The 14,405-nt window shown below is 40.3% G+C and overlaps 1 protein-coding gene across 7 annotated transcripts in view; it reads left to right on the top strand.

The window, feature by feature from the left end:
- Window positions 1–1,592: 1,592 nt before the first annotated feature.
- Window positions 1,593–14,405, top strand: part of kiaa1109 (KIAA1109 ortholog) — a 292,965-nt gene continuing 280,152 nt past the window's right edge. For 6 of the 7 annotated variants that reach the window (XM_078405533.1, XM_078405525.1, XM_078405561.1 and 3 more), the window contains exons 1-2: window positions 1,593–1,663; window positions 5,929–6,016. In XM_078405533.1, the coding sequence (XP_078261659.1) occupies window positions 6,014–6,016 (3 nt within the window). In that variant the 5' untranslated portion in view covers window positions 1,593–1,663; window positions 5,929–6,013. Of the gene's footprint in view, window positions 1,664–1,755; window positions 1,779–5,928; window positions 6,017–14,405 lie in introns of those variants that run through there. The other variant, XM_078405517.1, reaches the window with a different exon arrangement.

Raw genomic sequence — 14,405 nt, 5'->3', positions numbered from 1 at the left:
CTACCCGATCTATATGATTTTGTACACCTCAATAAGATCAAGGGTATCCAGCCCTTTTCTGCTGTTTTGGATAGCAGTAACGGGATCATTCCGAGTCAGCATGGATTTACGAAGGGAAAATCATGCCTGACAAATCTACTGGAATTTTTTGAGGATGTAACTAGGAAAATTGACAGGGGAGAGTCAGTGGATGTGGTGTACCTCGACTTTCAGAAAGCCTTCGACAAGGTCCCACATAGGAGATTAGTTGGCAAAATTAGGGCACATGGTATTGGGGGTAGGGTACTGACATGGATAGAAAATTGGTTGACAGACAGAAAGCAAAGAGTGGGGATAAATGGGGCCCTTTCGGAGTGGCAGGCAGTGACCAGTGGGGTACCACAAGGTTCGGTGCTGGGACCCCAGCTATTTACGATATACATTAATGACTTATACGAAGGGATTAAAAGTACCATTAGCAAATTTGCAGATGATACTAAGCTGGGGGGTAGTGTGAATTGTGAGGAAGATGCAATAAGGCTGCAGGGTGACTTGGACAGGTTGTGTGAGTGGGCGGATACATGGCAGATGCAGTTTAATGTAGATAAGTGTGAGGTTATTCACTTTGGAAGTAAGAATACAAAAGGCAGATTATTATCTGAATGGTGTCAAGTTAGGAGGAGGGGGAGTTCAACGAGATCTGGGTGTCCTAGTGCATCAGTCAATGAAAGGAAGCATGCAGGTACAGCAGGCAGTGAAGAAAGCCAATGGAATGTTGGCCTTCGTAACAAGAGGAGTTGAGTATAGGAGCAAAGAGGTCCTTCTACAGTTGTACCGGGCCCTGGTGAGACCGTACCTGGAGTACTGTGTGCAGTTTTGGTCTCCAAATTTGAGGAAGGATATTCTTGCTATGGAGGGCGTGCAGCGTAGGTTCACTAGGTTAATTCCCGGAATGGCGGGACTGTCGTATGTTGAAAGGCTGGAGCGATTGGGTATACACTGGAATTTAGAAGGATGAGGGGGGATCTTATTGAAACATATAAGATAATTAGGGGATTGGACACATTAGAGGCAGGAAACATGTTCCCAATGTTGGGGGAGTCCAGAACAAGGGGCCACAGTTTAAGAATAAGGGGTAGGCCATTTAGAACGGAGATGAGGAAGAACTTTTTCAGTCAGAGAGTGGTGAAGGTGTGTAATTCTCTGCCTCAGAAGGCCAGTTCGTTGGATGCTTTCAAGAGAGAGCTGGATAGAGCTCTTAAGGATAGCGGAGTGAGGGGGTATGGGGAGAAGGCAGGAACGGGGTACTGATTGAGAGTGATCAGCCATGATCGCATTGAATGGCGGTGCTGGCTTGAAGGGCTGAATGGCCTACTCCTGCACCTATTGTCTATTGTTTTGATTTAAATAGAGGAACACTTTATTTCGCGGGACTGGCACGTTAAAGAAGACGTTTTAACGAAAGGGACCAATCTAAGAGAAGAGACCTACTTACTCGACGCCCTTGGCGAGCTGGCCACGAGGACGACGCCGGACGCCCGCGCAAGCGCGCGGCTGTGGGCAGAGCTTCTCGCGAGAGCGCGCGGCCGGCGAGTTGCAGGAAGCGTTGGTCCGCGAGCGTGTTGGGGAGAGGCGGCGCGCACCCCGTCAACCAACGGCCAGGGGCGAGCGGAGGATGCGGCAGGTAGAGAGGCGCTGGGCGGGGGAGGGGGGCAACGCCGTACTCACCTCCACTAAACGACGGAGAGTTGTTCCGCCGTACAGAGAGAAAGTAATGTTTCGGGCAAATGGCGGAATGGGTAAATCCGTTTTGACAGCGTACATCCCTTTTTACATTTGGCATCAAATGGGCCTAGGGCGGAGCAACGTGGGGAGTTTAAGTTCTGGAGTAAACATTGATCTTGCCCATTGCATGTCTGAGCAGGCATTGTCATTGCATTGGAAGCCTGCAGTCTGTTGCTTCGTAGCAAGATCCGAGGGGCAAATTTCGTTTGTATTGAGAACAAAACTGATAATCTGAATACATTCTGGGAACCATAGTGTAAAATGTATTTTATTTTATAAACTAAGCAAGTATAATCCGGGTGATTATATTTAGATCGAGAATGGGATTGTCTCTCCACCGCAGCTGCCTGCTTGCTGAGTATTTCCCTTGTTTGAATATTCTATTACCACTTGATATCCAACAACATCTACAGTACTTTACATTTGCACGACTGCATACTTATTTTTAGTTCCGCATGTCTAGTTTCTGTTCACACTGCTACCAAACAATAACAAGCTAATAATGGTTTACTTATTTAAAATACAGTGAAGTTTCAGTATACGTATTTGATTACCATAGTTTACAACCCTTGAAACAACTAGTGTACAAATTTGTTGTAAAACATATAGCTATTTGTAAAAATACTAAATTAAATTGAATTAAAAGTTGCACCTTTCCCTATCTGCTCTTTTTTGTAAAACATATAGTTATTTGTAAAAATACAAAATGAAATTGAATTAAAAGTTGTACCTTTCCCTATTTGCTCTCAATGGGAATCACAATTGATAGTCTTATTATGTGGGTCGAACTGGACATTCAGAACACCTTGCGTGTCTATAGCAGCAATTTACTTGCAGTCGACACTTTGTCTAGATGATTTTGCAATTATCTGTATACCACCTATCGTCAACGGTTATTTAAACATCAGCCCTACTCTGCTTGCATAAATGAAACAACATCCAAATGTCTCAGAATAAACTGAAGTTTTCACTTAGCAAACAGTTTTGTGCGGGAGGTGATTTTTCTTTTGCTTATTGGCTAATCTGTGGCAAATAAAGATTTTGGATGCAGAATAAAAATGTCCAGTGCTATATTTGACACACAGGTAAACAGTCTGCTCAGTGTTTTAAAAAGCAGTAGGCTAGAATTGGCCATACCCGACATCCTAATGGAACTGAACCCGACTTGCCATTTGAATCATGAGGTAGTTTATTTCTGAAAACCACACAGTCATTGTCAGCACTTTTGCAGTTCAGTCAGAAGCCCAAAGGTGGACGTAAAATGTCCTATAATCTGCATATGTCTCATGGTGCCATGTGTAAGGCACCATCTAGCTGAATTGATTAATAGACAATAGGTGCAGGAGCAGGTCATTCGGCCCTTCGAGCCAGCATCGCCATTCAATGTGATCATGGCTGATCATTCACAATCAGTACCCTGTTCCTGTCTTCTCCCCATACCCCCTGACTCTGCTATCATTAAGAGCTCTATCTAGCTCTCTCTTGAAAGCAGCCAGAGAATTGGCCTCCACTGCCTTCTGAGGCAGAGAAGTCCACAGATTTACAACTCTGAGTGAAAAAGTTTTTCCTCATCTCCATTCTAAATGGCCTAACTCTTATTCTTAAACTGTGCCCCCTGGTTCTGGACTCCCCCAACATTGGGAACATAACTTCTACCACCAATGCTAAAATAACTTTTATGGTTTTTTTAAATACATTTGAGCTGCTATAATAACAAGGTTTGAGATGACAGGGAATGAAAAGCTTGAAATGCAGTCTGCTGTTGTCATTGATTATGAGGTTCTGTACTGGATCCTGTTAAGCCTGCTGAAGGCAATTACTATTCCAAAGCATGGAAGCTGAAATCTCCAAAACAAATAAAGTATTTCAGTTGTAAAAGTAATGTAGCAGAGTTAGCCTCTTTGAATGGGAGGTATTGATTTGGATACTGTCAGTCTAACAGATTTCAATATTCAGACACATGGACTTTGGAATAAAATATTGTTTTCCTTAAAATCAGAAATTGATTACAGATGAGGATCTAACAGTACAGACAATAGGTGCAGGAGTAGGCCATTCGGCCCTTCGAGCCAGCACTGCCATTCAATGTGATCATAGCTGATCATTCTCAATCAGTACCTCGTTCCTGCCTTCTCCCCATACCCCCTGACTCAGCTATCCTTAAGAATTCTATCTAGCTCTCTCTTGAATGCATTCAGAGAATTGGCCTCCACTGCCTTCTGAGGCAGAGAATTCCACAGATTCACAACTCTGAGTGAAAATGTTTTTCCTCATCTCCGTTCTAAATGGCCTACCCCTTATTCTTAAACTGTGGCCCCTGGTTCTGGACTCCCCCAACATTGGGAACGTGTTTCCTGCCCCTAACGTGTCCAACCCCTTAATAATCTTATACGTTTCGATAAGATCCCCTCTCATCCTTCTAAATTCCAGTGTATACAAGCCTAGTCGCTCCAGTCTTTCAACATATGACAGTCCCGCCATTCCGGGAATTAACCTAGTAAACCTATGCCGCACGCCCTCAATAGCAAGAATATCCTTCTTCAAATTTGGAGACCAAAACTGCACACAGTACTCCAGGTGCGTTCTCACTAGGGCCCTGTACAACTGCAGAAGGACCTCTTTGCTCCTATACTCAACTCCTCTTGTTATGAAGGCCAACATTCCATTGGCTTTCTTCACTGCCTGCTGTACCTGCATGCTTCCTTTCAATGACTGATGAACTAGGACACCCAGATCACATTGTCCGTCCCCTTTTCCTAACTTGACACCATTCAGATAATAATGGTTACACATAGTGTAATAAAGTATGGTTACACATAGTGATCAGTTTAGGTATGCACAGGTTATTCCTTTCATGTAAACATGAAATATTCGCATCTACTTCATCTGCTTCACTTGCATCACTACAAATTGTATTCAAATGCCAAGCAGTGCAACTATCTTACAAGCAAAATTAAAATGGTCATCAACATGTGCTCAAATGCTTGCACATCAGTAGCAGCTGTGTTTTGCATAATTATTTGTATCTTGAAGACAGTTTATGTTTTATTTTCCGGGAAAAAATGCTATTTCTTGAAATTATGCGAGTTACTCAACAAGGATAGGTTAATTCTTCTTGCAAGGTGATTATTTTTCCCTGGCATTCATTGACGTAGAATTCAGTCAAAAGTTTCCAGATTGCTGCTCTGCAATCAGGTATTTGATTTCTAATTTCTTCAGGCCTCTCAGAGTAAGCTGATACAGAAATATTTAATCACTGAGTACAATTTAATGAAGTAAAGCAAAGTTCTTTTGCAGTTCTGTTGCTTTGCACATTTTAAGAATTTTCACACATCACTTTATCATTGGTTGATTTATGATTGCTAATTCAAGTTAAATAACTTGGAACTATTTTATAGTAACCTTGTCATATTGGAGCTTTTTTCTGGCTTGTAACCGGAGAAATTGGAGTTTGTGGTTGTGGGATAGTGAAAGCATTTTACCGGTGCACTGCAACCATGTCTATGACAATGTATCCCCGTATTCTGTTGATACATAGAGATTAGGCAAACCTGTCTCTGCCTCTATCGTATTGTGGTGTTTTATTTTCCATCTTCTAAAGTGCCAGGACATTTCCAGAATGTAAGCACTATAGAAGTCCATCGCTAATACACGCACTATCTCTGTACACTTCTTTCAAAATCCTGACCTACTGGCTATCAGAAAGTTTTGCCTGGTTTTCGTCCACGTAATTTCTCTAGTACTTTCTATTTGATATTGATTAGTTGTTTAATGTCTCAGTCATTTCTTTATTTACCAACAGTAATTACTCATAATATGCAACAGATTTTTTTGCGATCCATTGTTGTTTAATTTTTGAAGCTCTTTCAGTAGCTTTTACATTCTTTGCTAATTTACTGCCATAAAATTGCTTCTCTCTTTATCATTGTGCTTCCTAAAACTTTATTACTACTCTGACTTGCTACTGTTTATGGCGATGTTCTAAACTCCTCTAATGTACTTTAACTTCTCAGAGAGCCACAGATTAATCATCTGGAATTTATAGTCATTAAGAAATCTAAAATATTTCTTTAACTGCATTGCCATTCATTCATAAACATAATGAAGATGTATTTTCCTCAATTCTAGGCATTGTGGGCTGACTTTTAAATTTATTATGTTTAGGTTTTGTGGTCTCGGTGAAAAATGATTGTCAGGAGTTTTTGCCATCCTTGCAGCTATTCTTCCAGGAAAAAAATCAACTTAATGCATGGTGAGTGATTTGATTTAAATTGCTTTTGGTATTTGCAATTTGTTTGCTTTAAAATATTCTAATTTAGTAGTATTTTGTTATAGACATGTATTCATTATGTATTTGCTATGATTGAAATCTTCTACAGTTTAATTTTGGAGCTTCAGCTTTGTGAATCTGATGCAGTAAATGGTGTGTCAGATAATGAGTTGAGTTTTTTTAAAAGTTGAATTTAGTTTATTGTCACCTGTACCAAGGTACTGCGAAAAGCTATCGTGTGTTAACCAGCCAGTGGAAAGACAATACATGATTACAATCAAGCAATTCACAGTGTACAGAACATGATAAAGGGAATAACGTTTAGTGCAAGATAAAGCCAGTGAAGTATGATCAAAGATAGTCCGAAGGTCTCATAATAGTTCAGGATTGCTCTCTAGTTATGGTAGGATGGACGTAATAGATGTCTGGAGGATATTGTCAAATGGTTAGTTGTCCTGAGAATGGTAGCATAGCGGTTAATTGCTTGAAGTTGTAATCCAGTGACCTGGACTAATGGTCTGCAGACATTAGTTTAAGTTTGCTGTAACACATTTGGAATTTATAATTCAATGCTATTATTTGTAATCATGCCCATAAAGCATCTGGTTTATTCACGTCTGTTAGGGAAAACGGTGAAACCTCTTATCAAGTCTGGCCATACAGGTTAGGTGACTTGTGAAATTACTTAGAGAACTGTGAAATCTGGATTTCGTTTAAAGGTGGGGAAGAATGTTTACTGCCCACAGTATTCACACAGTTGATGAATAAATAATTTGTTTTTAAGCAGTAATTGAGAGGAACAGGGATAAGAATGAACTCTCAGGGACTTTGCTGCCTTGGGCAAAGCTGTTGCTAAATCAAGTTGTCATCGATCCAATGGAAGCATTCTCTGGTGCACGTGTAGAAGTTGGTGAGAGTCATTGGTGACATACTGAACATCCTTCGTTTGTCGAGGAAGTAGAGACTTTTGTGTTTTTTTGGCTGCAGTTTCAATATGATTTTGCGCTCTATCTCCTTTCTGTACTCTTTCCCGTGATTGTTCATTCTGTGGCCCTCTATGATGGTGACATCTGCCCACCTTTAAATGGAGTGAGAGCAGAATTTGGCTGTGCAGTTATGATTGTATAGGGAGAAAAGTAAGATGCATTCTATTGGGGCACCAGTGTATAGGGAGAAAAGTAAAATGCATTCCATTAGGGCACCGGTGTTGAGAATTATCATGGAGGATGTTTTTGTTGCGCATTCTCATTGTGGCCAATGGGTAATGGAAGGCGAGAATCCAGTGATAGAGGGGTGGGAGTTGGGAGTGCTGATTCTGAGGTCTAGCAGTTTGGAGATGTTTGTTTAGGATCATGATGTTTAAGACAGGGCGACAGTCAAGAAATAGCGGGTGATGTGGGTACCTTTGTTATCCGGATGTTCCAGCAATGTTTTTGGCCAATGATATGAGATTTGCCGTAGTACTGTTGCAACAGTGCAGTGGATCAAGCTGTCTGAGAGGCTGGAGTTAATGTGTGCCAAGACCAGCCTCTCAAAGCATTTCATGATGGTGGATACCAAAGTCACTGGTTGGTCTATATTGGGTTTTTATTGTTATTTTGGAGTTTTTTTAAATTAATTGACTTTTTAGTTTAATATGTTATCTATTTAGCACAGTATTTGACTTTTTAGTTTAATATGTTATCTATTTAGCACAGTATTTCAGGTCGATAAAATCCCGAACAAACAGACTTAAGAACAGTTTTTACCCCAGGGCCATACGAGAACTGAACACTACCTTTGCACTAGGCAACACTAAAAAATCTTTGTACTTAACATAATTGTATTTAATTGTATTTATGTATTTATTTGTTTTTGCATTTATTGCATATATGTTTGTACGCACCGTCAGGATTGGCTATTTTTTAATTTCGTTGTACTCGTTGCAATGACAATAAATGAATATTATTATTATTATTATTATTATTATTTAGCACCTGTTGTGCTGCTGCAAGTAAGAATTTCACTGTTCTGATTTGGAACATATGCAGACCTCCCAACCCTTCCGAATTTGGCGGAAAGTTTCCGCTTTCTTATTTCATTTCCGCCATTCCGATTTCGCCTCACATTTTTCCGCAAAACACATGCCTCACTGCTGGCCTCGCCTCGCCACTAGCCTCGCCTCGCCTCGCCATTGGTCTCGCCTCACCACTGTACTCGCCTCGCCGCTGGTCTAGCCTCGCCACTAGCCTCGCTTCACCTCGCCGCTCGCCCGGCTTCGCCTTGTCGCTGGCCCGGTCTCACCTCGCCGCTAGCCTCGCCTTGCCTCGCCTCGCTACGGAGCGTGAGGCCCGTTGATGTTGAGAGGGGAGGGGGGCGGGGGGGTGGAGGAAGGGAGGGGGAGAGTGCGGTTGGGAGGGGAGTGGGGGAGGACGGGTGGATTTGGGGGGAAAGGGGGGGGTGTGGGTGTGGGGAAATAGGGTTGGGGGGACACATGGACTGTTGTGATTTGCTGTTGAAGACCACTGGAGCAAGTATGTCTTCAATAATATTAGGTATGTGCAATTTTTTAAGTGGAACTCTTTCTTCATAACTTAGTCATACATTTTATGACCATTGTTCTTTTATTCAATATCCAGAGAATTGGGATGTGTAAGGAAAAAGCAAAATAGAAAAAACAAAACAAAACAATTATTTCTTTGTTGTGAAAAGTATTTTTGTTCAATAACCTTTCTATAATAGTAGAATATACTCATGATAGGCCTGACATTGTACATGTAGTCCAAGAACTACAGACTGTTGGAAATAATAGTCGTTTTTCACATGTGAATGTAGCGCAACGCGTATGCGCATTTGGCGTGCGTACTTTTTTTTGCTGAAAAGTTGCATTACGCGCCATATTATGAATTTTGATGTAAAATTCTGAATTTTGGACATCAAAATTCTGAATTTGTAAAATCAAATGTTGGGAGTTGTCTTCTTAAAACAGCTGGAATCCTCCAGATGGAAAGAGAAAGCTGAGGGAAATATTATCACAATGTAATATAATATTTAGAGACATAAGAAACTGCAGATGCTGGAATATTGAGCAAACACAAGTGCTGGAGGAACTCAGTGGGTCAGCATTTGAGAGGGAATTGACAGGTGACATTTTGGGCACCGCTTCAGACAGAGAGATTGGTTGCTAAATAGAGTCATGGGCTGAATGCTAATTTTGTAACTACGCAAGGTATTGCAAGTTTATGCAGAACAAGCTGGGTAATGGGCCTAACTTGCCAAAATTTAACTTGGGTTCTTTGAACAATTAGATGACAAAGGGTGCTATATCATTACTGTTATTGTATAATTGTTTGCCACAGCTGTTTACTTTTATTTTACCTCATTTATTTCTGGTGTATGATAATCACCTCATTCCTTTTACACAAGCGTATGACTTCTCAAAGCCTTTCCTTTGTCTATAATGCACAAGCCAAGAATGTGGCAGAGAATTCTTGGGTCAGCATTTGAGAGGGAATTGACAGGTGACATTTTGGGCACCGCTTCAGACAGAGATAGATTGGTTGCTAACTAGTCATGGGCTGAATGCAAATTTTGTAACTACCCAAGGTCAGTAAAAGTATAACATAAGATGTGCTGGTAGATAAACAATAGCAACTATTTAAAGAAGTTTCAAAATTCTCAGTGAATATAACCTTACTTTGAAATTCTGCAAAGTACAAATTCATTCAATTCTAGATGTATGTCTTTTTTTTTGTAAATGAAGCAGTAGAGAAGAAAGGACAAACAAAACAGTAATAAAATCAACTAATTAATAGCACAGAGGAGGAAGTACTGGAAAAAGTTAAGGGAACTAAAACCCGAGAAGCTTTGACCCTGATGGGTAGCTTGCTAAAGATGACTGAGATGAGGAAAACGTTTTCACTCAGAGAGTTGCGAGTCTTTGAAATTCTCTGCCACAGAAGGCATTGGAGGCCAATTCATTGGATGTTTTCAACAGAATTAGATTTAGCTCTTGGGGCTAACGGAATCAAGGGATATGGGGAAAAAAGCAGGAATGGGGTACTGCTTTTGGATGATCAGCCATGATCATATTGAAGGGCTGAATGGCCTACTCCACCTATTTTCTATGGTTCTAAAATACTGGCATCTCTGCTTCTAAACTTCTCCAAGGCACATCTCTTGTTCATGCTGTGTACAGTTGATGACGTGTCTAGAACTATGTCATTGATATTCACAATCTTCCTGATTTATTCTTCTTCTCTGGGTGTGGGGCCTTATCATGGTCAGTCAGATATTGTATCCAAAATAACTAGTTTGCAGTCATTTAAATTCCATGTTTCCATGTGGCCTCCCAAAACACCCAGCAAGCAGATCCTTCCTGAATAGATGTCAGTACAGTCTCATTTTCTACAGATGTGTGGTTTCCTTCCTGTCTTTTTAGATTTTCCTTTCCACGGATGTATTCTTTTACTAATAGCTTGGTTCATGCACAATTATCAATGCACTCTGTAGCTTAATCACATTAGCTCTTGTAGCAATCTCCAATGTGACATGAGGGAACAATACTTAATTCAGTTCATTGGTCACATGCACAAATTACAAAAAAATGAGTAACAACATTGATTTGTATAATTAAGTATCAAAACCTTGTACCAGGTCTACAAAAGAAATTACATATGAGGAAAGACTAGATAGGCTGGGCTTGTACTTGCTGGAATTTAGAAGACTGAGGGAGGATCTTATAGAAACATATAAAATTCTTAAGGGGTTGGAGAGGCTAGATGCGGGAAGATTGTTTCCGATGTTGGGGGAGTCCAGAACCAGGGGTCACAGCTTAAGGATAAGGGGGAGTATGTTTCTATGTTTCTAAACCAAGATTTGTAGGGGAGTTTAGTTCATGATTTAAGGACATTGAAACTATGCATTTTGATAAAAGAATATGACTAGACAGTTGGCTCGTGTTTGTGCAAGGAAAATATGTTTTTGGAAGCTCGATGAAATTAATTTTGAAGATATGTCCAGCAGTATGGGTAAGTGGAAGGAGGGAACCCATGCACACTTATATTTGAATTTATTTGAAAACTTTTTTTTTGCCAGTCTCACCAACTTGTGTTTGTGTTAGAATGCAATTTTCAAGGATGCATGACTGCTTTGACATTCAAATGCGAAAAAAAATATTTCAGAGAATAATTTGGGAACAAATCAATGGGTAAAAAAGAATATGGTGTTTATTTTGAAATTGCAAATAACTGTTGGACAGTGTGTTTAATAGAACATAGAACAATATAGTACAGCACAGGAACAGGCCCCTCAGCCCACAATATTTGTGCTGAACATGGTGCAAAGACCACATTCTATCTGCCTGCATATAATCCATATCCTTCCATTCCCTGCATATCCATGTGCCTGTCCAAAATTCTCGAATGCCTCCATTTTATCTCTCTCCACCACCACCCCGGGTAGAGCATTCCAGGAAATCACCACCCTCTGCGTTAAATTTTTTTTTTTTTAAACCCTGCCCACACATCTCCCTTAAACTTCGCCCATCTCACCTTACAGCTATTGCACATAGAATTTGATATTTCCATCCTGGGAGCAAAGTTCTGACTGTCTACCCTATCTATGTCTCATCATTTTATATACTTTTATTGAGTCCTCCTGCATTCCAGAGAAACCAATCCGTCTGACCCACCTCTCCTTGTAGCTAATGCCCTGTAATCCAGGCATTATTCTGGTAAACCTCCTCTGGACCCTTTCCAAAGCCTCCATATCCTTCCTGTATTGCGGTGATTGGGGTAATACTCCAAATGCTCCCTCACCAAAATCCAATAAAGCTGCCTCATGACATTCCGACTCTTGTACTCAATGCCCCAACCAATGAAGGTAAGCATACTATAATGTCTTTTTTACCACTCTTATCAACTTGAAGGTGGTGGGTAGAAAGGCAAGGACGATGTCGGGTTCCTTTGCATTCGCTTTAAGGTATATCTTGCTATCAGGTGGAGTAAATTACATTTAATTGGCTGATTTCAATACTATTGGGAAGGCGGAAATGGTGAAAACATGGCCATGTGATTCAAAACTTGCCATCCGGTTAAAATATGACAGATGGTGGAAGTTATGTTCCTCCCATGATTTTTTATACCTCGAAAAGATCTCCCCTCATCCTCCTGCGCTCCATGGAATAGACCCACTCAACCTCTCCCTTTAGCTCATACCCTCCAGTCCTGGCAATATCCTCGTAAATGTACTCGTGTACCCCTTACTCATTCTTAGCACTTGTCGGCATCTGCCTTCAACCACCCGCTAAATTGTATGAGGAAAGTTGAGGTACTTGTCAACATGGAACTTGCTCTAGGATGGAAGTTCAAGCATTAAAGAAGTGATAATTCACTTGATGGGACTTTTTTTAAGTAGATAAAGCCAGAAGAACTCAGCAAGTCTGGCAGCATTGATAAAGAAAGAAACAAAATTGACATTTCAGCTCAATTTCATCAGAACTTGATAAGTGAGAAAATAAGTATATTTTAAATTGAAGGAAGGGAAAAGTAAAGAGAATATTAGGAATGTCCATGAAGGGGTGGAGACCAAAGTTGTCAAAATGACAGTACTTTACCATCACCACTTTGAGATAGAAGAAAAGGAAATTGAAACTGAAATATACAATGGTGTCTGTGGACAGTAAAATTGGCTGGTTTACTTGAATTGTTTAATTCAATATTGAGGACGGAGAAAAATGGAGTTGGACAGCGAACTAGTGACATCTAACAGGAAGCTCCATTCAGTCCGCAGACATAAGATTAGACTTAACAAACTGGGATTGTTCCGGAGGCAAAAAAAAACCATAATAGGAGATTTGTTAGAGGCATATGAGATCTTGATTGGTTTGGATAGGGTAAATAGAAGCTGTTCACATTTGTGGATTGTTCAATGGCCAAAGACAAATGATCTGGGGTGGGAATAGGAGAAAATGTTTTGCACAATGCAACTGTGATCTGGAACTACTGTAGAAACTGTGTCAATGGGTACTTTCAAAAGGCTTGAGGGAAAATAATTTGCTGGGAAATGGAACTGATGAGATTGTTCTATAAAGAATCAGAATGGTCTGAAGACTGGGTCTGAAGAAGGGTCCCAATCCGAAACATCACCCATCCCGAAATGTCACCCATGCTTTTTTTCTGGAGATGCTGCCTGACCCACTGAGTTACTCCAGCACTTTGCGTCTATCTTTGGTATAAACCAGTTCTTTGTTTTTACATCTTGATTTGTGAATTGTGATTCTTACTCCATTCTTGTTATTTGTGAAAAGAAAAGCACATTTTTAGAAAGATTTATTTGCTTGTGGTGTAAATCCTTATCAGTCCTTTATGAAAGTTTTGATGTAAAGTGAGCAAACGTTTACTGGGATATTAATTCTCTCTACCAATTGCAATTGGTACCATGACTGATACAACATCCCAGCAGCTCCATTTACGACATGGGTGTCTAGATCATTGCCAGAAGTTTGAATCTTCAGTTAGAAAATTGAATGCAGTCAGCAAAGCAGTGGACCGAGACTGAGTATACTGAATATTCATATCTTTGCTTTTTCTGACTGTCTTATCTTCCCCATCTTCTACGAACTGCTCAGTATATCTTTTTTGTGGTTTCTTTACCTTGGAGTTCAATTCCCTTATTTCTTTTTAGCATTAAATATAGCTGTGTGTATTTACCTTCTTCAAAGTAAGACTCTATACATTACAACCTGCTACCTACCACACATTTTGAATGACTTAATTTTTATGCATCAGTGTGAAACTTAAACAGCAGTATCAAAATGCCAATACAGTACAATGCTTGAGAGATTGTGTTTTGGAGATTTTTAAATTTAATCTTTACTATATTGGAATGTTAGATTGCCATTGGGTGATGTGGAGAGGATGTTTTCAGTGGTGGGAGCATCTAGGACAAGAGGGCACAGCCTCAGAATAAAAGGACATACCTTGGAATGACGAGGAATTGCGTTGGCCAGAGGGTGGTGAATCTGTGGAATTCATTGTCACAGGCGTCTGTGGAGACCAAGACATTGGGTATTTTAAAAGCTGACATTGATGGGCTCTTGATTAGATTAGTAAAGGCGTCAAATGTTAAGGGGTAGAGGCAGGAGAATGGGGATGAGAGGGCAAAATAGATCATCCATGATATAATAATGGAGCAGACTTGATGGGCCGAATGGCCTAATTCTTGTCCGACAGCACTTAAAATTGGATAATTTCTTGTCTGTTTGAATCTTAATAACATTATTTCTCGCAATGAAATGTATGTATTTTGAGGAATAAAGTTTTCCTTTTTGCTCACTCAGCAAATATAAAGAGGGTGCTCGAATCGTCTGTTTTGATCCAGTTAATCGTGA

The sequence above is a fragment of the Rhinoraja longicauda genome, chromosome 1 (assembly GCF_053455715.1).
Source record: "Rhinoraja longicauda isolate Sanriku21f chromosome 1, sRhiLon1.1, whole genome shotgun sequence".
In the NCBI taxonomy this organism is placed as follows: domain Eukaryota; kingdom Metazoa; phylum Chordata; class Chondrichthyes; order Rajiformes; family Arhynchobatidae; genus Rhinoraja; species Rhinoraja longicauda.
This window is presented reverse-complemented; position numbering and strand designations above follow the sequence as displayed.